This window comes from Thunnus maccoyii, chromosome 6 (genome assembly GCF_910596095.1).
Source record: "Thunnus maccoyii chromosome 6, fThuMac1.1, whole genome shotgun sequence".
NCBI classification, from domain to species: domain Eukaryota; kingdom Metazoa; phylum Chordata; class Actinopteri; order Scombriformes; family Scombridae; genus Thunnus; species Thunnus maccoyii.
Window position 1 is genome coordinate 27,273,912 of NC_056538.1, and position 24,457 is coordinate 27,298,368.

Genomic DNA, 24,457 nt, shown 5'->3' on the forward strand with positions numbered 1-24,457 from the left:
AGGGAATATTTTGTGTTTATTTTTTGTGTTTTGTTATATATCTATACTGTATATTCTATATAACACAGAATCATATTTGCTATTGCTGCATGTCAAACTGAGGCATATACACTCCTCTAATGAATCCTCTTCACTTTCATATTCACTCTTGATTGGGTAGATTTTAGTAGCCTATTTATATTACATCGCTTAGAAATTACAGACATGTTTTACTGCTCATCTGTATCTCCAGAATATTATACATGCATTAATTCTCACCCTACAACACATTTCATAAGACTTTGAGCCTAATTTGATGCAATATGATAATGTAATATTGCACCATGTGCCATTATTTAGTTAGACATGCATTACCACCTGTTTAGACCTTGAAGCTATTAGATTCTCACATGGAGTGAACATGTGGCCAGATCATCAGCACATAAAATACAGAGTATTAATAAAAACATCTCTACAATAAATATATTTAACTGTAATAAGACAGGGAAGCCTCAAGGGATTCTGTGCAAAACTTGACTATTAATTAACCTGTCAAAGTTGAGGACCAATCCTTTGATGTTACAAAAGCCACCAGGAGGCTGTATTTTTAAACTTGATAACTTTGTTGAAACAAGTGGAGCTCGGGCTAATCCTGTTAGCAGGTGGGGTGGCTCTGGAGTTAGCTGCCAGTATGTGGTGGCAGCAAGGGAGCCTGGAACATTTACACTCACTGCAGGCAGACCTGAGCTTGGAGCCCAGAAGAGAATATGATGGCCTGTTTTACCTGAGCAGACAGCGCTGTCTCGTTTGTTCTTCTCCAGTTTGCATTAATGACAAGCGTCATTGGAAATGTTCACACCCTAATGTTTGCTTTGGGTAGTTTGACTACACAAGTTTTTCAGATCTATGACTTTCATCTTCCTTGAGATAGCCTGAGCCTCAAGCCCCACATGCTTCCGGTAAAGAGGATTTCTTTACAGGGAACTGAAATTGCTGCTTGCTGAGAGAGCCTGTGCAGGATGAATTTTGCTGCAGAGAGGCAACATGTCCATTTGCCTGGAGGACTGCAGTCTTCTGCTAGAATCATAATAACTTTACCTCAAACCCTGTTGCACAGAGACCTCTGATGATGAAAGAGAAAATTTTATTTTGTACATATTATGATATTATTATAAGTGGTCATTAGAATCAGTAACTACAATAATTTAACATAACTTTTGACCTATTTTTGAGACAATAGAGCATAAAACCATATTTTTGCAAGGAAATTACCTTATTAATTAGATCCAAAAGAAATATTAATAGATAAATACCATATCATATGTAGGATACTACACTATTAATAATTTCATTTGCTTTTTTTTGCCTTGAGAACAAGCTGTCTTGTGATGCTGATATTTTGCAGGAAGCACTGTGTTCCATCACCGAGTGACTGAAAATAGGAAGAGAGGGTGAGAAAAACAATATGTGCCAGCAAGTGTTAAAAGCTTAATCATTGGTATTGATGAACAACCGTATTAAACCTCACAAATCTGCTATTATCATTTTGTTGTGCTGTAGGGTAGTTTTAATTGATTAAACAACAATTTGTGATTGCTACAAATAACTGATCTTTTGATCCTAATGCAAATTATATAATACACAAAACAGATCAGTTTGTGTTTCAAAATAGGTACACAAAAGATATTCAGGTCACATATGTAAATCAGACAAAGGAAATTTGTTTTCAACTCGTTTTTCGTGTTGCTCTTGTTCTTGTTCGTCTTCTCTTGTTTTTCAGTCATCTGGGTCTGCAGGTTTTGGTTTCAGAGTTCAGTTGGACTTTGACAGCTACACCATTTCTGGTGCATGCAGCCACACTCTGAATTTGATCCTATATTCACTTAACACCCACCGTTACATTCAAATTTGACTCCCCCTTCCAGATATTTATGTGAGAGGAAAGAAGAAAATCCTGCTTTTAGCCTGATTTCACAACTGCGACAGGCAGTGGAAAGTGAAACTTTTCTCTAAAAAGCATGCATGAACTATTTTCCCATTACCTGTGCTTAGTCTGATGCGAAGAGATATCTTCACATTGCTTTCACACTCCATCTGTTTCCTCTCACTGATAATTTGAACACTCTGAGCCAAAGTGTTGGATAAACACTAGCACAGGTATTTGCAGTTAAAATCAGCAAAAGGTTGAGTCCTGCTGAGACCCAACCATCCATTCCCTCTATGAATCCTGTATGTAGTCCGAAAATAATAGCTAAAATGAAACACCTGCTGTCTCTCGTCTTGATCCATCTGTTAATCTCAGGTATATTATAATATAATACCATTATTACATGATAGTCAGCTGCATTTATTAGCCTGAAGATCAGCAAAGTTATTGACAATAAGCACCACCTGTTATGCAGTTTTCAAGCCTGTTACACTTGTTCAAGTTTTCCCAACAGCCGTAAAATAACTGGTTGGTATGACAGTCCACATCTGCTGTGTATCCTGATAACACCACATGCTTGAATGAATAGGACAGCCTCACATTCTGTCTTTAATCATTCAGGTCCACATTCCCTCTCTACCAGTTATGCAAATGGTGGACCAATAATAAAAGTTAATGGGGCAAAGAATGGTAAACCAACTGGCCATAGAGAAGTGATGCTGAATTTTCTCAAGGTTTAGGTCTCATTTGAATGCCCACCATGATGACAAAACACAGCAGAAACAGAAGCACTCAGTAAGTGTACTTACTGTAGGCTCTGGAAATGAAACTGAGGTGATGGCTTTCAAAGTGTCATATTTCAATGGGTCATGCAAAGGCCAGTGTTACCTCTCATAGAACTGACCTGCAAAGGGAAACTGTAAAATGTGCAGTACTAGCACCTTAAGCAGTACTATGCTGCATGCTTGTAATATGAGAGGCATTATTTTTCAAAAATTAGACTCAAGAGCTGAGTGAGAGAACCTGTGCTTTCCACTGTAAAGCAACATAAGCTGAAAGTTTTGACCTCACCTCTGTGATTATGAGAGTAACTCATTACGTGGCTTTCAGTATTGAAGTCATTTTCACTTAGATACACAACATCAAGATAATCAATAATCTGTGAAGTGGAGCTACATCAAAGCTGGTCTCACAAATTCACAGTCGGTAGCTTCTTGCTGGAAGGAAGACCTAATGCAACTGCAGACTCTAAGTACTAAAGAGTCGCAATTTGCTTTGTTTTCTACCTCTTTCAGTATCACAAAAAAATCATATTGCAAATAAATTGATTTGCATGTGAAAAATAACTTTTGTGAGAATAAATTATTGTTACTGAATTGTGTTTTTCATATTTACATATTTCTCCTTGGTTGGCTCAGCTTGTGCAACTGAGAAAGACAGTATGACAATACAGTTTCTATTCTCCCTCTGATCTCTGTGGATTATGCTGGAACTGACGCTCTAAGAAATGAATCCTGTCAGCACAAGGTGAAATTCTTTTCTTACTTTTTCAGAAATACATACTGTGAGTGTGTGTGTTTGGTCTGTACCGGACTCCAGCAGGGTCTTGATGGTCTTGCTGGACCCACTAGAGGCGGAAGCCGCAGCTGCAGCTGCTGTCTTCCATCACATTTCCCCTGACAGGTGTGAACAAAGGACCTAGAGAAATGTCACTGCTGCATTTTTAAGTCACTCGGACACAGCTTGCATTCAGGAATGAAACTGCCTTTGCACATTATGCAAATCATATTGACAGCATATCTAATGCTTTTATTAGGCTAATTATGCTTAAGGTCAAATCTGTCCATAGCAAAGGATAAGTACCCGTTCAAACCAAATATCTGGAAGCATTTGGGTTGACTGAAAGGTTAGTTAATGCTTAATGTCTTAGGACAGCTTATCATGTAGCACTTTATGTCCATGAAAAAATAGGTGTTACTGATTTCTGTCTATGTCATGAGCACCAGTCATTATCAGTCAGGGGCCATCTTCAGTGTTAGCATGAGAGCAGTGATGGAAGGAAGGATATGGAAAGATGTGTTTTGAAAAATTGTTTCATCAAGTTTAGGAAAGGAACACTGCACTGTTTATGATACTCAACAAGAGTTTTAAACTTCTTGAAAAATACATCTCATCATGTTACAATGTGTGACAAAAGAGAGAGATGTTCATCATAAAGTGAGGCAAAGAAGAACCATAAAGGTACGGTTCATCTTCAGTGGAGGTACTCTGTTGTCAGGGTTGAAACAGAGCATATGCATATTTAATAGGCTTGAGCTGCTGCAAACTATTTAACAGCAGGCCATATGAAAAATATATAAAGCAGTAGAAAAGGTTGTGTATTCTTTAAATTAGTCAGCTTTCTTTGGGTCAAAAGGTTAAATTCATGTACATGGAAGGATGTCTGAACTCTTTGAGCCATCTTCATATAGAGTTTGAACATTATTTTGTTAGAATGAGCTTCATGTGTTGTTGTTCAACTGAGGTGATTTAAGCCTTAAAAGGTGCAACAAATTCATCTGACAGTTGGCTACAAACCTTCGGTGAAGGAGATTTGGATGTGTGACAGTCAGTGAAGTGCACAGACAAAACAAAAGATCAAACCCTTTAGGTCTCAAACAGCATAAATCTGCCACATGGCCTGGCTTTATGGCTGAAATTGTTTAATTTATAACATTCCTTTTATTCTCCTCTGTTTTTTTGATACAAGCAATACATTGTGAAGAAAAAAGGGCATTTTTACACCTATGACAGTAAGGGGTAATGGTGCTGCCCCTTGCCTGGTGTAAATCCCTAGAGAACTCATTGCTACAGGCATATTCTTATTGCCATCGGCATTGCTCATAGACACAATATCTATCCGGTGTCAGACAGCTGTCTAAAAAATGCCTTGCCAACCTTGAGTGCTACTTTTGTGAACTGCATGGCCTGTAGTCCAGTCACTCAAGAACACATGAATCAATAGAAAGAATAAAACAAACGTAAGGGTACTTTTGTAGAGACATATTTTCTAGACTAAAGAAATGTGTAAATGTCAGATGTAGTTATTAGATATATACAGTACCAGTCAAAGGTTTGGACGCACCTTCCCATTCCCTTCAATGAGAGAGTGTGTTCAGACTTTTGGTACTGGTATTGTACATGGTACTGATTCAGTGGGAATAATGCCTCTCCTACAGTATGGAGACCACAGAAGATAGCAGTGCCTTTGTTTCTTTTGTCCTCCTTTGAATTTACAGTGTGTTTTCAGTTAAAAACACAAAGCCTGAACTTAATCTGACAGAAATATTTTGGTTACAGAACAATTGGGCCCATTACGAATGCTATTATGTAGATCAGCCTTGGGGAATTTATTTCCACATTGTGCATTTGGATTGTGACACTCCTGGCCTCTAATTTCATTTACCCATACAAATAAGCTGCCAGTTGAAATGCTTTAAAGTTGTGGAGAATCTTTTAGCACATTTCACTGAAAGACTTGTTTTTTTTTCATTTTTTTTTCCAACCAAATTTTCTTGAACTGTAGAACTGATAAAAATTGTTGACCCCCCTCCAACGCTGCTCCTCCACAGGCGGACACACAATCCCTGACACACACCACCACACCCGCAGGCAATACATGAAAACAGATTGCAATAAGGAAAAAATGGTTTTAACCTAAGGTCTTCAATGTCATCTACTATTTGAATGATTTTTTTTTTTTGGAAAAGCTTGAATGCTGCCATTGTGTAACATACTGTACATCTTTTAGATTTGAAACAGGGAGACACACAAAGACACACACACACACAAACCTTAATTGGATGACTCAGGTTTCTATGATCCCTCCTGGCGTATGTGAAGTTTTTATACACTGTTTTCTACATGTACAAATTCATTGTTTATGGGCAAGAAACCTCAGACCAGTACATGTGCAGGCAGTGGAGCAGAATTAGATTATAATTCTACTGGACACTGCTCAGCTTTCACCGCCACTCTCACTATGGCTACTATATTGCACTTGCAAACATGAAAAATACTATATTTATCTTTCCAAGATGCTGCTGTACAACACTGCTGATTTTTGGCTCCAGTTAAGCCTTGGAAAAGAAAATCTCTAAGTTTTGATAAGTGATGTCCCAGTGTGGCAAAAAACAGCTTTTATTGGGGAAGGGTGATGCTGTCAAGAATGATTAAATCTGCATAGACCATCCGACATGGAAAGAGTCAGCTTCTGCCACAGCTGGTTTGGCTTTCTGTGTCCGTTGACTGATGAACATTAATTGTGAAAAAAAAATATGAAATACATTGTGACATGAAGATAAATAAAAATTGCAAATCCAGAAAAATATGTTTGTTGAACATACAAGACACCAGCTCTTTTCATCATGACATAGTGTTTCAGGAGCTGTGGAGCAACACAGTGCCAACTCCCGGGTTACACTGCATGTGTTTTGTTTTATCAAATAAAAAAAAATGATAATATTTCAGTCTCTCTGTTCCTGTACAACAAAGGTGCTTGAATGGGAAATGACTGCATGAATAAATCAGATGGAGGATAGTGTTGTGCTGTAACAATGGAAATTGTTTTGAAATGATGTTTTTTTTTTGTTTTTTTTAAGATATTCTCTTCTCTGGGTGTACTTTAACGCTATCCTTTGTCATTATTTTCACAAAATTCACACATGTGGAAAGACAGCCCCTTAATTTAGAGGGATAGTTCAGGCAGGTCTTAATTGTTCTATAATTACCACAACAGCATATGGGCGCAGGCCTTTGTTTTCATAAATAAACTGAAAAATAGAAAATAATTCGGTTGAATACCCACATCTTCAGTGTGATGCAGTGAGTGAGTGTAACTCAAAAGCCCACATGGAAACCCAGGACATTACCATTCATTGTTTGGCTAATTAGAGGGTAGTTGGTGCGTCTGGATAAAGTAAAGTAATTAGTCATAGATTTATAGCTGAACGTCAGCTGAGAGAGCAGTTGCTAACATCTACTAAAAGGGATTATTGCTTTTGCAAGGAAACAAAAGCAGATGAGACTGCTTTCTAATAAGATCTAATGAAACATATAATTTCAGGTATCTACAGAGCAGGACGATAGGACACAACACGGACAGATGGACGTGTACCAGAATGAGCAGAAAGTGTTACAACACAGTAGAACATTATCTAACTTTTCAAACTGCCCTTGACAAAGACACTGAAATGCCCCAGGGGTATCACACCAGTTACAATACTTCAGCACTCTGACCCTTGTGATTAAATGGACATGTCTCGGATATTCTTGCCTACAGAAGAGTCAATGTCAAACTGGACTTACTTAAATTTCCCCAATTCGAATTACAGTGTGTGTCAAGGCTAACAAGTTATTTTTGTTCTGCTGCTATAATGTTTCATGAAACCAGTTATCATTCACTTATCATCAGATCATTCCTTCTTCAACAGGGGAGGTAAATGAAATAAACCAACGAGGGGGAAGGACACATTAGTGATAGGGATGTGGAGGAATGCACTCACACAAAAAGAAAAGAACAGCTCTCACTGCTCATTTTATAGTTTGCTGTTTGTGAACTGTAGATTCTTGTAATAGGACATTATGTCTGCCCTGTAAACAATGCTTGTAGAACGAGAAGACAACCAGTAGAAAGGCTGAATAATCTCCACAGTTAGCTGTTAATTTACCAACAGTTGTATGGCATACTGTCAATGATAAAATGTTTGCCGGTGGCAGATGAAAGGTCATGGCATTACCAAAATAATAGGTTCCTTCCTCACACAAGAACAAATGTGTGAATATCTTGCCAGTTTAGCTAGTAGTTTTACAAACACAGTTAATTGCCACAAATTAAGAGACAGATAGGCAGACAAGATACACAATACTGTGTATAAATACATAACTCTCCTGAGGAGGTAATAACTATGTATATGGTGTAAACAAGGTATACTTACAGCAGTTTGCAGCAAGTTTGGGCAACTAAAATTGTCCTATAAGAGTTTTAAAATCTTTAAGTGGAGCTACAGATCAGCAATATCCCTCAGATAACTGAAAATATATGACATGCAGAAATTTTGCAGAGGAAATTATTAAGTAGACTTTTCAAAGTCATCTCAGTGGTAGTTCAGACCCCCTAATCTCTTAGGCTTTAAGGTGTTTTCTATACAGAGACTTATTGTGGTTTATTATGACAACATTTAACCAGACTAACATGCAACAAATGCTGGATGTACTGTGTAAGTATTTCCACATACAGTAGGCGCTCTCTTATTGAACCCTTCACAACAAAAGAAAATAAATACCAGCTTTATCTGTGGTGACCTAGATAAAACTAGAATTCTTGCACCACATTTGAGAGTTAACATTGAGGATCATTTGTGCAAATTATCCTGTAAATGAGCATGAGGGAGCTCTATCCATATTGGAAGTTAAATAAAGTTAAAGTTAAAGAACCTGGGGAAATGAAGATGATCCCACACTGCATCCTCCTTAAGCACTGAAAGGTGTACTGTCAAGAGCAAAGTGTGGATGAGAATGAATTGTTTCATTTGACTGTGGCATATATGTGCAGATGACGATAACGCTATGTGATGAGGTAGAATATTTTTGATATTACCTGCTTTTCTATTCTTAGCCATCTCAGGAGATTCTTGTCTTTGACTAGCTCTAGTAAAAGTAAAAAGAATTTGAAGTATTAAACTGATGTGACATATTGAAGGTTGAAGCTGTAATGTTGTTAATGTTCCTAATACCATGACTCTATCTCAACACCATCTAGGAGGAATTTCCTTTTATTGCAAAATTGATGTATACAAAATATACCCCAAATCTGTCAGTATTTCATCTGATGGATCTGTTGTTGTGTTGAGTTAAATCACAGCGTGTGTTACCAACCTTCAGCCAGAGAATGAATTATATGGAGGCACAAGTGCAAAGTGAAGATTCTCATCAGCTCCACAGGAACTTGTCAAGTTGGACTCAGAATTAGCTATCAATTTCAGAAGTGCAAGTGCTGTTTTTAATAACTTTACAGACTTTATAGGCTAACAGGAGACTTTAGAATAACATGCTCACTTTGTAGAACTTTGTTGTAAGTCAGATAGTGATTGGTATACACAATCAAGGTCAGAAAAACTTAATTATCCATCACCAGGTGATGGAAATTTAATGTGGCTCACAAGGAAAAACACACAAAGATAAATGAAAATTGTGAGAAATGCAAATCACGATTTTCCAGGGCACATGTTGAAAATGTCTTGCTTTGTTGACTCATACTCCAAAACCCAAATATACTGTATTTTAGTTAGTGAAACAGAAAAAAACAGCAAATCCTCACATTTGAGAAACAGCATCTGTTTGGCATTTTTGCTTGAGAAATCATTTAAGCAGTCAATTATCAAAATTGTTGACTATTAATTTTCTGTTGATTGCCTGACTACTTCATCGAATATTCACTTCAGCACTAGCACAAATACACTCATTAGATTTCACAAATATATGAAACTAATTACCCTGTGATGGCTGAACATCATCATTTCCAACATTTCAACAATGAAAATTTACTTGTGTTGCTCTTTCCTGATCCTTGTTTATGTTGTATCAGCTCTGAGATGTACGTTGCTTCGGATAAAAGCATCTGCTAAAAGATGAAATTGTAAATTGTAAGTCTTGAACACCTTTAATGGGTATCTCCTCTAAACTGCAGAATTCTGAAGTCCATTAGATAAATAATAATGCAAACACAGTAGTCTGGTAGGAACTGGAGGCTCATAGGTGAAGCAGTGCAACAGCCCAAATCTCTTTCAGGAATGGTTGTTAGTTCCTTTTGATTTGTGTTTGGCCACCTGTCACATAACCCATTCCCTGAAATCACATCACTATAATGGTCTAATCAGCACTTAACGAGCCATGTTACATAAAATCAATGTCCCCTTCCATTTAAGAATGCAGAAAATTTGTAGGAGCTGATAAAGGCTCGTGGAAGGGGGCAGAAGATGCTGTCGATATAGTGCTGCAGTCATTGGACAGGCAGGTCTGCTGAGAGCAGAGGATGCACTTGCCCTTTAAGTTCAGTGATCCTCCTGAGATCTAAGCTTTTACAGCACAATCCTTTGTTTTGCTGACTAATCGTGTATTGATTTTAACAAGTTGTTAAGCCCAAATAAGGTTGTCAGGCCACTGCCAAACAACTCCTCTACCTGTAGAGGCTCCATGAACAGACAGCTATGAATCATCCATTAGGAGAACCATTTGATTTCACTACTTGATTTATTATATGGGAAGTTTAAACGGGATGACATTTTACTTTGGGGTGCTTTTTTTTTTTAGTCCTGCAAAAATTATGCACAGACAGAAGAGCATACTGTTTTCACCTTGTTTCATGCATATATTGCCTTGTGGTCTGTGTGGGAAGATGTGTGTCTGTGGAAATATAAATACTTGTGACATGCCATCAAGCATCTCTCCCACGTGCAAGTTGTCACGGAATGTGTCAAGCCTGCAAAAAAAAAAGGGGGGGGGAAATTACAAATCAAGTCATAGCTAAACACAGGGGGTATCTCAACCTTGCTGTTCCTACTGATGCGTAGAAAACAGTTCCTTGATGTAACCTGATTTCACTGTTGCGTTTGGACTATCAGCTGCCGATGAAAGCCAGCAGGTCCTTTACATTATTCTTGATAGAACTGCAGAGGGAACATAACAATGCCAGCTTGTTTCCATTTCAGTAGACCTTGGAGCAGCAAATGAATAATATATTGGTGGAAACTCAGGGGTAAATGAATAAATCTACAATAGGTGGGGATTTGGAAGGAGGTTAAAGTCTCATAGAGCTACAGCACTGCCTTGTGTTTGAAGGAGGTACTGCAGATGATGACACAGAGCAGAATTCAGAAGCAGCCTATATTGCTCTTAGATGAGATTAATTTTAATACATTTCCTGGAAAAGGATATCATTCTACTTAATATTTTTATTAGTGTTATTAATAATAATATGAGTATTATTGGTTGTCAATTCTTGGTCGTTTCCTGGCAGATAATTTTCTCCTCATTACTGGCTAAAATAGGTCTGATTGTCACCACATATAAACTTTGATCTGAGGATACAGAAACATATGGTACACACCTACACGACCTTAACAATTTCCCACTTATGTTTTGCACTCTTTCAATGAATCAGAAAATAGAATTGTTCTGCTCGCCATTAAGATGAGACCATGTGCATAATTGCTCTGTCCATGCTGGACATAATTAATATCAATGACCCTGCTGACTTTTCAAATGCATCATGTTGAGTTTAATGATGATGTGTCATAAGCAGCCGGAGGTGGAGACACCCAGCTCTGTGCTTGCTGGCAGACCCAGACCAGGGGCTCCAGAGCTGACAGGCGAGACCAGGTGAATAATTGTCTATGGCATCTTATTACATTGGTGGCATGGTCTGATTTAGTCCAGCAGCAAATGGTGGGAATAGACCCAGTGTCATTTTGGGTATTGAATTAACGAGGTTTACGCACAAATGGACCTCACAGTGACGGCATATACATCATACAAGATTGATTTTCATGTAGTTATGATAGCTGTGCCGCTTGGTTCATCACACTATGAATCATCCCACACGTGTTGCTCTTTACTACTGAATTTAAATTTAATCCTGTATGTAGAACTACATTTTGGTCTTCTGATCTCCTTACCACATTTTGGATATCTGCTATTGATATTGTATCCTTGTGCATGCACTCATGATATATAACTACATCTTAGACTCTGTTCATTAGGTACTAGACATGACAGATTCACATAATAAAGTATATATTGACTATGCACTATTGGCAGCTGGGAAATAATTGCTATCCACTGGAGATCCACTGTTTTGCCCACTTCTTCACAGTGGTGGTTTGAGCTTTCAAAGTATTTGATGCTTGATATATCTTAATATAACATCAAAGGGAAGCCCCAGGAATTTTTACAAAATGTGGTATTTTCATATGAATTTTGATTTCCAGACACATTTAGAATTTCTATTTAAATTTAAAATAATAAACCAAACAAGCAAACAAAATAAAAAAAAGAGAAAATCATATGACATAAACATAGATATATTGACCTCAGCAATAAGTATTATTATGAGTGTATGCATGTGCATATTTGTACAAAAGGATAAAAGAAATTAACTTTTTTGATAGCATTTTAATTTGGCAATGTGACTAGACATGTTTCTGAAGAATGGTTAAGAGTATACATAAGAAACACTACTTACCTTAGGTATATATTCCCACAGCTGTATTCAGTCAAAAGGTAAAATTAGAGGTTAGAAATTTACTTCATAACTATATACTGTGTTCTTTTTCTCCTTCTCTCAAACAGTGGACTATAGTTAATTTAAATATTATAATTTTGTTTTTCAAATGATGCAGTTGTCTGCATACTGCTCTTCCCTTGGTAATTCTATTATATCCCCTTCATATATATTAATAATATAACTGATAATGATAATTCAAACGATATTATATGATAATATTATGAACTTCCGCAGCATTTCGGGCTATTTTTAAGAAAACTACACCTCCCTTGAGCATGAAAAGGACCGCTGCGAGAAACCGGAATTTGATTGGCTGCTTATTTTTCACGTGGCTGAATTGGACGAATGGTGAAAGACCCAATCAGGAAGTGATATTGTTGAGACAACTGATACAACGTGAATGTCAAAAGTGTAAGCAAAACGAAATACACCTTAAAAATACGATTAAATATTTTGTTTTTGGTATCATCGAGTTGTCGCAACATGAGGTTTTAGCGGTTTTTGTATCGGAAGGTGGAGCGTTTGTCACGATGTTTCAGGCTGTAGCTAAAACGCTTTCTGTTGCATCAACCAGTTCAGTATCTCGGGGGATATTAAGTATTCGACATTATTGTAAGAAGACACCAACGAAACTAAGAGTATCCGACGCAATTTCAGGTGCTGAATTGGGAGCAAATGTCAAAGTACAGGTAACGTTAACGCCTATTTTTGTCCAAGTTACAACCAACCTAACATGCTACTTACGTACACCCAGACTACTATATTTCATTTTTGAGAACTGAATTAATAAATCACTTAACTACCTTATGAAAACCTCAGTCCCTCCTATCATATACTTGCTTTTAAAATAAATGACCATAACTGAGTCACTTCATTTAACAAGCACTTAACAAGCTTATATTTTGGCTGAATTCCTCCTATACTTTACCCATGTACATATTTATACATACATTTAGCAGACATACTAGTGAGAATGAATGTAAAGTTAAGTTTGTGAATACTGTATTATATGCAAGCAAAAAGAAGTTATATCTGTATTCCCAGTGACTGTCAAGTATAGTTTGATTTGTCTCTCTCTTGCAGGGATGGGTTCGCTCTGTCAGACCTCAAAAGGCAAATCTATTTCTGAATGTGAATGATGGGAGCTCCTTACAGTCATTGCAAATTGTTGCCACTTCAGAGCTGAATGATCCGTAAGGACTTCAATTGTATTTAGTATGAAGGCATTACGTACGCATGCTTAAATATTTTGATTTCTACTCTTTTTTTTTCTCCCCCCTCAAATGAAGGTTGCTCACATTTGGTAGTGCTGTTGAAGTCACAGGTATCCTTAAGAAAAGTCCACATCGAAATCAGCCAGTTGAACTGGAGGCAGAACATATCCATGTAATTGGAGAGTGTAACCCTGTGGTAAGGACAATAGTTCCCATTTTGCTTACAGTAATCACTGTGCTCAAATTGTACCTCACCTATGTCGTAACCTTTTATGTTGTCATTGTATAGGAAAGGTAATTCTTGTCAATTATTGTTGTTCTTATTTCAGGATTTTCCCTTTAAGATCAAAGACAGACATGGGCTTGAGTATATCCGCCAGTTTCCTCATCTCAGGTGTAGAACAAATGTCTTTAGTTCCCTTTTGAGAATACGAAGCGAGGCCACTTCAGGAATTCACTCATATTTCAAGGTGAGAACCATCAGTGGAGGAGTTTTTTTAACAGAATGCAGAGCAATGTTTGTATTTATTTATTTTATTTTTTTTCAGGAAAATGGCTTTGTGCAGATTCACACTCCTGTCATCACCTCAAATGACTGTGAAGGGGCAGGGGAGCTTTTTCAGGTTGAGGTGAGAATCTTCAGATGCGTTTACCGATGTTCTAAAATGCGAGGTCACCTCCAGTATGTAACGGTCCATCAAAGCTCTGGTGTGAACAGAAGGATTAATGGCATTGATTTTAAACCACAAAACTTCTGTTTTTACTATAGCCATCAAGCCCAGAGTACGAAGAGGATCAGAACTTTTTCTCTGTTCCAGCCTTCCTGACTGTGTCTGGTCAGCTTCATTTGGAGGTGATGTCAGGGTGAGACAAAGTATAAGAATATTTTTAATCTTTACAATTCCCACTTGTACATTCTGTCTGAGAGAGTACGAGACAGGCACATGTGCTCACACTGAAGTACATTTCTAATTATGCCTTGTCACTCATTCTCTTGCAGGGCTTTTTCTAAAGTCTACACATTTGGGCCAACTTTTCGTGCAGAGAACTCCCAAAGCAGACGCCACCTGGCTGAGTTCTATATGGTGGAGGCCGAGGTCTCCTTCACACAGTCCATAGAGGACCTCACCAAGGTACATTATGTCATTGTCTGCGAAATACATTATGGCTCTATGATGTCAATCAAAGCATCATACTGGTTAATGTGTCATAGCCTGTTAACTACTTTTCACTCATCCGTTTTCTATGTACCGTTCACAATGTAAACCATCACATTTATCATTTTTTCACCTTTTTCTCTGTCAGGGTTGCTTCATGTACGTTTAGGGGGATGACTTCATCCAGAGAAAGAGAGACATTAAATCTTTTTTCTATCTTAAATTGTTTGCTAACCTTTGATTTTAAAAAAAAAAAGCAGTCATCACAGACTGGCTACTTCTTTAAACATGAGCATCTCGGATGAAGTCAATCGACATCACGTCGCATCATTTCTGCGTACTGAAATTCAGATTCTACACTTACCTTATGTGACTTTTAAAGTTGCCCTTGCGCTCAGTTGTCTGGGAAAGCTTTAATTATTAAACTGGACCCCGCTCCTTAGGTCATGGAGGACATGTTCAGATCTGCCACAGAGCATGTCTTGGCTCACTGTGCGGAGGATGTGGATTTATTTCACAAGCATGTGACTCCTGGACACAAGGTGAGTCCTGAAGGACACTTATTTAACTTGGCTACATAACCTGGCTACTTATACCAACCAGCCATGACTGCATCTGACTTTTATTATCATCTCTTACACTTACACAATTTTCCTATATTGCATCTATATATTCTAAGGACACTGTAGATGCGATGCTAAAGAGGAGGTTCCCTACGTAAGTCTCCGTTTTTATATACATGACTATATAAAAATAAAAATTATAAAGAATAAAACCATAAATGAGGGATACTCTGTCAATCTACTTCTAGGATTACCTACAGTGAAGCTATAGACATCCTAAACCGCAGCTCAGAGAAATTTACCTTCCCAACAGACGTAAGTGGTTTTATTTCCTCCTTGATAGAGCAAACTTGATATCTACCTCCACTGTATATTGGCTTCTAACTCTATCATTCCACAGAGCTTCATGTTGACCTTAGCTCTTCTTTTCTACAGTGGGGATGTGACCTTCAGACAGAGCATGAGAAGTATCTGGTGAAACATTGCGGCAACATTCCAGTCTTTGTCACTGATTATCCTTATGATCTCAAACCCTTTTATGCAAGAGACAACCAGGACCATCCTGAGCATACAGTAAGACATAGTTACACACAAATCCAGAGTGAATCAATTATTTAACTACTCAATTCTTTCCTTTTAATGTCAGTCGGGTCATAGCAGCGATTTGCATATCCAAGCTGTTGTTTACGCGCAGGCAGCTGCGGTGGACCTCCTTGTGCCGGGAGTTGGAGAGCTCTGTGGGGGCTCGCTGAGAGAGGAGAGGCTAGATCTGCTGAGGGCTCGGCTGGAGGAGTAAGAACACATTCCCCGGGGGCATTGGAGGGCCATTTCTGATACATTTAGCATATAGAAATCAATATCTGCTCAGTTGCTTTACATTTGTTACTTTACATTACACAAGCACAACCCCGGAAGTGTCAACCTGGTGTTGCAGTGCTTTAAATAAAAAGCACGTCTCTACACAACTGCCCACAACAAGTCAAACAACTGGGCAACAATGTGCAGAAAGTTAGGGATTTTCACCTGTAAAAACCCAAACTATAGAATACATATAACATTTATATTGCATTTGTATTTATATTATTCATTTATTAAAACAATGTAAATGAACAATTAACATTACATGTATTGTGCAAAGGAAACAAGATGTAAATGCAGGTTTTACTGACAGTTTTACATAGTTGTGGACAACATGGAACCTTTGTCACATCTTCAGTCTGCTATTTTAAACTTCAGCCCAATGTGCAGGTGAATTTATCTGTTGCTTTAAGTCTAACCCTAATACGTGCAACACCTGTTTTTAGGCCGTAACGTTCAGTTACGTACAGAAAACGTCTGCAGAGAAGGTGAAGTTTTCATTTGCACAGAGAAAGAGAAGATTTATTTTAGATGTTAAGCTTATTTTATGATCAACGGCTCTAACGTTAATCATTTTTCTTTTCAGGGTGGGATTAGAAGACACCTACAGCTGGTAAAATAAAATAAAAAAAATACATTTACATAAACATTTCAAAAATAACATGCTGATCATGACGAGGTCAAATGACATTTTTATTCATTTTGCAGGTATCTGGATTTGAGGAGTTTTGGTTCCGTCCCTCATGGTGGCTTTGGACTGGGATTTGAGCGATATTTGCAGTGCATTCTCGGTGTAGACAACATAAAAGATGTGATTCCTTTTCCCAGATTCTCCCATTCATGTCTTCTGTAAAACACAGTCGCAGCGTAGTAGCCATTTTGTAATTATGTGTTTTTCATGTCTGGCAAATGTCTAATAAATATGATATTCAAAACTATACTCAATACTTTTTTTGTTTGTTTGTTTATTGGTACAATAATACAATTATTTCTGTAGTAAGTGTATCCGCACCTGTTATATGAAAACAGTTGGTATTTAGATGATGTATTTTCTTTGTCAGAATGACATGTCCTCATACTATATATACGGAGTCTCATTCTCCACTATTTATTTTTCATTGCTTCTCAAGGAAGCTTTGAGTTACATCAAATGATGTCTCTTTAACCTGTTAACCATATTTGAAAAAAAAAATGTTTTCAGCATAACTGTCAAGTATTCCAACTTTCCACAAGATGGTGCGTTTTCCCATCTCATTCACTTGGGACAATACGAACCTTTTATTATATCACAGCAGTTAACTCTATTAACATTATCATTTCATCAAAATACAGAAAAATCTTTTCAAGAAATCTCTTTGTACCAATAATTAATATATATTTGCCATTTGATCTCACACGTTTGATTTAATAATTTAAATTGGATACGTTTCAACATTTATAATAAAACAATTACTACAACTCCTTTTTTTCCGTGAACGCCAAAAAAAAAAAAATGTTTCAATTAGTTCCTTGATGATTTAAACATACTTTGGGATCATAAACTACTTGTAGCAAGCAGCTCTCCCATCCCATGTATCCCAGCGGAGCCCATCCCTCTCTTTGCTCGGTGGGCGTGGTATGAGTTGGGAAAACAAACTGCAGACACCCTATGATACTTCCTCACCCTGCATCAGTTGAGTTTACCCGCGGCTCCTTGTCAGCTGGCCGTGCGTAATTCCCCCCTAGAATCGAGTTGCGCCTTTTTTTTTCTCGCCCTACCAGGATTTTGCGCGCAGGGTGTTGCACACAGTACCACCAGGAACGACTGGCAACATCTCCGACCAGCACTACTTTTGTTTTTATCAAATGGGGGGAGCAGACTGCACCAGTGAGAGCCAAACGCCGACAGCACTTTGAACAGGCAAGCCTGCAGGAGCCGTCATGTACTAGTGACAGACCGCAGTTGTAGAGTAACAAGAAACAGCAGACTCTTACAAACATGAGCGGCGGAGAAATCATCTTCCAAGGCTGGCTGAGAAAGTCACCACCGGAGAAAAAACTGCGAAGATATGTAAGTGAAATTACTTTCGTTTGCCTCATCTCTGTTTATGACTTTGTGGTGGAGTAACCGAGTTTCTATAGTTTCTGTCTTTGTCAGATTTCTTCCTTCTGTGCTTTGTTCCTCAGCATCTCAGATAAGTGATGTCAAACAGATATTTAAAGTCCAGTTGTAGCAGGTGCATCCCACTACCATTTGGACCTCTCCTCTTTTTTAATGTCTTGTTTTGCAGGAGGAACCACATATTATTCTTGATAGTAAAATACAGGTTCAAACCGTTATCATATAGTTCTGTATGAAAATTGGCAGATTTTGCATGTAAGGCCACTCATTGTGGGGTCCTATGACAACACGGAGGTAAGCCTGTGTAATACCCGACAGCTGTCTATAATTTTGACTAAATAGCTCTCAGATGCACATAAACTGCCATTTGGGTTTATCCGATCATAATGAGGTAATGTCTAATCAAGCATTGATGTGACCAGTTTTCATCTCGGCCAAGCCGACTAATGTCACAACAATAGTGATAACTGCACAGCACTAGAGTGCCTTGATAAGGCTTTATAAGCCAGAGCTGCTAGTCTCTTGCTGGGTCCTGGGCAGGGGAATGGCTACAACTCAGATAATAGGATTTATGGAGGCAGATAGAACCATGAGACAATCTCCTATAAATACAGCTGTCCACTGTTTATGTATGGTGTTGCATTACTAGGCCTCTTCATGTTCCTACTAGCTGACTTTGCCATGATGTCATCTCTCTGTTTCATCTGGAAATCCATCCTTGAATGTCTTCAAATGCATCCCCCCCCCCCCCCCCCTACCCCCCCACCACCCCCCTGTCATTTCCTCATTGTCTTCCACTTAAAGCTGGCTAATGTTTACACAGAGACCACCATGGTCAGTATGGAACAGCAGCTGCAATGGTACAGAGGAAAAAACGTGCTTGGTTCATAGCAGTACTGTATAAACAACAGGAGAAAAGGACCCTCACAAGGCATAATGCAGCTAACATAATGGTCAACGTCAGGCAAAAAGAGCAAGGAACAGCCTCTCAAGCTTTCTCACCCTCCTTCTCACCCTGAGCAGTAACCTATAAACAACTACACAGACACACACACACACACACACACACACACACACACATGCACAGTTTCAGCCAGAAAACAGTGTCATGAGATGGAGTGTCCAGAACAGGCAGACTTGTGAATGCAATAATCTGTCCATCTGAAATTCCTTCCACTTAAAGTCAGGCTATGGACAATCGGGACCATTTACTCACCAGTATTGCTGTCATCTGACATAGCTGACATAGTTTGATGTAGAGGGATATTTTCAGATACTACTTTCACATACTCTCAGTCATTCCAGCCCGGAGGTGTGTTGCATTTCTCAAGGAACACGGTGGCAAGTTTGATCGGTCATTATATTGGAATGAGCTGAGGAGGTGTAAGGAATGTTTTGTCTCTGGGCTGTAACTGACACAGTAAATGCTACAACAGTCCCTACTGTCATCTCTTTTTAGGATGTAATTTTCAACAATGAAAAGGTGTTTTAATCCTTAACAACACCTTCACAGTCACTGTTCCCGCCTCTTTCTGTCATAAAGTACTCCCTAAGCCAAATGAGATCTCTGTTTGTTAATCAGTAGCTACTTGTTGAAATGATTGGTCATTGTATTCAAAAAAGGTCCCCTGTGACCTTCCACAAAAGGTTTCTGTAAATGTGGTACACAGTTATGCATGTTTAATGCAGTGTAGAATCCAGGGCAGGGTTAGGAAAGAGTAAAAACTGGTACTACCACCGACAGGTCTGGCATGCAAATCATATGCAAAGTCAGGCAGCAACACAGTCATGGCAGTTGAAGCCTGAATGCAACTGGTGGGGAAGACAGGAGACAACATGTTTATGCTCAGTAATAAACATGATTTGGTTAAATGTCTTCTAATTGTTTACAAATGTGATTAATTGTCAGCACTGATTCTTTCATTGTACTGGAACAGCTCACTCGCCGCACAAATACACAATGAGCACGAATGTTCTATGTCCCCCCCCACCCCTCAAACATGTGACACTGACGGAGACACTTTCCACACGTGCTGCGTCTCAACAAGGAAAACAGTCGCGCTCTAATGTCGTAAAGCTGCTCAGTGAATCACTTGATTGGAGTTTGATTTTTCTCTTCACGGGGGTTGATCAAGGCTCCAGAGGTGGGCAGTGTTTTTAAGGGTAGGTGGGAGGGGCTTGGTTGCTTTTGTTGAACATTGTCCAAAATAAGCAAAAGGAACATGAAAACAACTGACTAATCCAGCACTTACCCTGGGCCTCTTGCATAGTTCTGTTGAGGTTATTCTACTCATCAGTCAGTGGTCATACATTATGCCTGTCATCACGTCTGATACATTAATCTCCCGACAATCTTGTATTTGTAGCTGCTGCTTAGCTGACAACAAAACCACCTATCAAATCAGTATTGTGCTCAAAATATACTTGCTGGTGATAGTTTTTCTTCTTTAATTTGGTTTGTTTCCCAACCACTTCCTCACCTGTTTTTTTTTTTATTAGACGGTTATGACTTCCAGCATTGACATATGCGTAACAATAAGTCATCTGAATGAATCATGCATGTATGAATTGTACTTTGCATGCAGAAGATATATGAATACATGTGATATTTCATACTGTAAACAATTCCTGTTCTAAGGTTGGGATCAAGCTGCTGTTGGCAAAACCCATCTGTCCGTTGTTATATCTGACATCACAAACATGTCTGTTCACATACAGTAAAGCATTGCCACATTCCAGACAGATCATATCGGCAAGGTGATAGCTGCTACTTCTGCTTTCTCCCGCTGCCAGTTTTCAAAGGGCTTTACCCTCTTGCCCTTGTGAATGGTAGAAGAGAGGGAAGAGGAACAGAGGTGGGGGGCAATCGGTGCGTTCTCAAGGCAGGCATAGCAGTGCAGCAGCAGCAGCAGCCTGTGTCCCGTTGTCAGCTGCCGGGTCTGCTGTTGTTTTGCAGAGGGGCTTTGGGAAGTCCTTGCCCTCAGAGGTCAACTGAGAACGCCTCCCAGTTCCTGCTTTGACAGACACCCAGCGCTCACACAGACATTTTCCTTGTTCCACTTTATCTGTGGGCTCTCATATGGGCCATTCCCCAGAAGCTACAAACTGGGGTGGCTTTATGTGACTGCAGTGTCAAAGTCAGATTAGTTTATTGTTGTTAGATATGTTCATTGAAATGGAACCTTGTGATTACTGTGATGACTTATTGTGAAGACTGCAACTAACAGTTATTTTATTTGTTGGCTAATCTGTTGATTGTTTTTAACTTTAAGAAGCAAAGTGCCTTCCTGAGATGTTACAGATACATCTTATAAACTGACCATTCATAATGAATATTAAATGTAAATAATGAAAAGCCCAACGTGACTTCAAACTGCTTGTTTTGTGCAACCAACAGTACAAAACCCAAAAAGCAGCATATTCTTACATTTTAGAAGCTGGAATCTCTTATCAAAAGTGTTGTTGAATAGTTTTCTGTCAATCAGTTAAATGAGTAATCATTTCAGCACTTCATTCATCAGAAATTAATACGTAAAAGTCACAATTATCTGTCACAGAATCATACTATCAGCTTTTGCTAATCTAACCCCAAGTACATCCATCCTTTCACATTCATTGTGAAAATCTCATGTTGGCCTTGTTTGAACCTCTGTCATAATATCCTGTCCTTTGCCATGAACTCTGTTTTAGTCTGTGTGTATTCTGTCCAAAACTTAATTATTGCACCAATAGCAGATGCCAGACTTCCTTTGGATGGTACCTACAGGAAGTGTTGTGACAGAGGTCCCATGACAGGGAAAGAAATTAAATTGGTCTGTGACTATATAAATGTATTTCCATCTATCAAGACTATCAGCTGCACTTAAAATAGTGTTCTGTTCTGTTCTGAAGGAAATTAGATCCCATTGATTTTTCTCTTGTGATTTGGACCAGCAGTGAGAATGTTTTTACCTATTTGCTGAACTCTCAGAAAGAACACTAACACGGGGACAATGGTTTCATTTAATGGTGCTTAAAATAAAAAATAAAAAATAAAAAAAATGTGACCACAACAATATGAATCATAAGCAGCTGAGCCAACAACTGCTGTGCTGATCCAGAGATCACAAATGGTCACAGTTTTGGAAGGTACTGTACTAGTGAGACAATAAACAAACATCTACAAGCTGTAGTTGGATAATATTCTGAGCCGAATAAAATGACTACTAGATCACAGATAAGATTACAATATATGGTTTGTTTCATATCGTCCTACGAAGTGTGGCTCTGCGCTTCTAATTTTACCAATAATATAACACACCTACTGAGAGTATACTCCATAGATTATTCCACTGTAGGATAATGTCTTCTGTTTGTACCACATAAATAGGAATCTAGTTTTTGCTGGGTTGATTAGATCCAAACTAGACGTCATGTAGAGGGATCATGCTACTAGCTGATGCTTACATGTCATATGACTCATTAGATCGGCCTCCTTAAGCAAATTGACTTTACAGTCATGGTGTGAGTCAGTAGAAATGCCTTTTGGCCTCTCAGTCGGCGACGTACAGAGACATAAATCTGAGAATGATACAAAAAACAGTAATTTACACAAACAGTTTGAATTCATCCATGATCAAAACTTTGAATAACTGTGTTGACACCTGAGGTTTCAGAGGGATTTACTCGCTTTGGTGTTTTAATGAGCGGCCACTGACAACTCTAAGTTTATTTTTTGGCATTTGTATTTACCCAGGGATGGTTAAACACTAAGCACACATGCTCCTTTTGATGGACACTCTGCTTTACAGATTATAATAAGTATTAAATATTACATAATATGTGTTACAAAACTATGCGTTTCAGCTTACATAGACTTCAAAATACAAGTCAAATAAACTTAGACTCTTATGCCAGTCAACATCAGAAGGAGAATGTGTTATTCCTTCAGCACACAGCATACTGTATTTATAGTTGGTGATAATATTTATACATGTGTCCGGTGGTGGTGGTTTTCTTCTCGGCAACTTGTTAATGGTTTGATAAAGCTTGAAAATTGCCTTGCTGTGTCATAAATTATGCAGCTATTTTTGAAGCTCATTACACACTGGATCACTGTAATGATCCCTTAAAGGTGCCACTCACAAGGAGTGATTGTCTGTGAAAATAATTTATGTAACTGTTCAAATACATAAAGCAACAGTACATACACGTTTACATGCATACATATGGAAAAGGGAAATGCCTGTATGCTGATAAAATTTGGGTGCACGATATATATCAGCTAATTATTTTAGGCATAAATATATATAATTGGTAACAGGACTAATATCAGTATTAGTAATTATTCAGTTAAACAAGAAAATAACTAATCATTTTAAATTAATCAAGTTAATATAAAATGTAATTGAGGGGAGCCAATTTTTCTTTTAATAATTATAAAAACTTTTCTTTTTTTTTTTTTTTTTAGATGTACATGTGACAGTCAGGATTATTCAGGGAAGCTTTGAGGCTACAGAAAGAAATGCAAGAACAAAGATGTTTGACCAGATGATTTGTAGGTGTACTACAGCACAAGGCAAATACGACACACATGGTAGAATTGCAGTGAAATTAAATGCCATTGGTTAAAATGATCATGACCAAAATTTCGAAATTTGCATCCCTTGAAAATATGTTTTATTCAGCACTTTAAAAATGGTCCTTCTACTGGAACACTTTGTTACAAAGTGAAGTGGAGCTTTTCACTTTGCTCTCTAAACGAAACTGCGCATATTGTGGATACAATTGCATGGTGAAATAAAACTGTAAAACTAGCAGCTGTATTTATTCTAAAATTAGGGGGATATGTGTTGTCTTCCTGTTTCACATGAAAACACTTTTGCTTGCTGCAGTAGTTTGTAGAAGTTGGAAATGTGTAAGCAAAACGCCTTTTTTGGCTGAGATAGGGGTATATGGTAGTCAAAATTAAAACAGCTGCATGCAAGCGCTAGTTTTTTATATGGCAGTGATAAATCATGTAGGAAAGAGTGAACTTCTTCATATCAAGATTGCTTTAATTAGGACTAGATTCTGCTTAAGATTCAGATAATGAGTCATTGCGGTTCAGCTCTAGGAGCTGATATTTATTATAACCGAGTCTCGTGTAAGAATAGACTGAGTAATATTGCCGGTGTACAGATACAGACTTCACTGGAAGTCAGTGTGACATCATTGTCACCTAAGATCAGCAGAGACAAATAAGCCAAGCACCCGAAGTTTTCAGGTACATAATGCACTCACTGTTGGCCATCTTAGACATCGGCAGACCCAAAAACGTGGACGATAGAGGAGTTGGACATTAAATGCTCTGGATGTT

The 24,457-nt window shown here is 38.2% G+C and overlaps 2 protein-coding genes across 3 annotated transcripts in view; both read left to right on the forward strand.

The window, feature by feature from the left end:
- Positions 1 to 12,576: 12,576 nt before the first annotated feature.
- nars2 (asparaginyl-tRNA synthetase 2, mitochondrial) lies at positions 12,577 to 16,959 on the forward strand. The gene is made up of 14 exons (XM_042414665.1): positions 12,577 to 12,916; positions 13,311 to 13,420; positions 13,517 to 13,637; positions 13,771 to 13,911; positions 13,990 to 14,070; positions 14,211 to 14,305; positions 14,442 to 14,574; positions 15,042 to 15,140; positions 15,278 to 15,315; positions 15,410 to 15,476; positions 15,597 to 15,734; positions 15,856 to 15,953; positions 16,606 to 16,632; positions 16,728 to 16,959. The coding sequence occupies exons 1-14, from the start codon at positions 12,758 to 12,760 to the stop codon at positions 16,870 to 16,872; spliced, it is 1,452 nt and encodes a 483-aa protein (XP_042270599.1). The 5' UTR covers positions 12,577 to 12,757; the 3' UTR covers positions 16,873 to 16,959.
- A 713-nt stretch (positions 16,960 to 17,672) lies between these two features.
- Positions 17,673 to 24,457, forward strand: part of gab2 (GRB2-associated binding protein 2) — a 37,451-nt gene continuing 30,666 nt past the window's right edge. For both annotated transcript variants that reach the window (XM_042414663.1, XM_042414664.1), the window contains exon 1: positions 17,673 to 18,069. In XM_042414663.1, coding sequence (XP_042270597.1) covers positions 17,998 to 18,069 — 72 coding nt within the window. In that variant the 5' untranslated portion in view covers positions 17,673 to 17,997. The remainder of the gene's footprint in view (positions 18,070 to 24,457) is intronic.

Coding starts and splice junctions, on each gene's coding strand:
- nars2 (XM_042414665.1), top strand. CDS start 12,758: ATGTTTCAGGCTGTAGCTAAAACGCTTTCTGTTGCATCAACCAGTTCA. Junction 15,316..15,409: donor CTAAAGAGGAGGTTCCCTAC/GTAAGTCTCCGT, acceptor ATCTACTTCTAG/GATTACCTACAGTGAAGCTA. Junction 16,633..16,727: donor TTAGAAGACACCTACAGCTG/GTAAAATAAAAT, acceptor TTCATTTTGCAG/GTATCTGGATTTGAGGAGTT.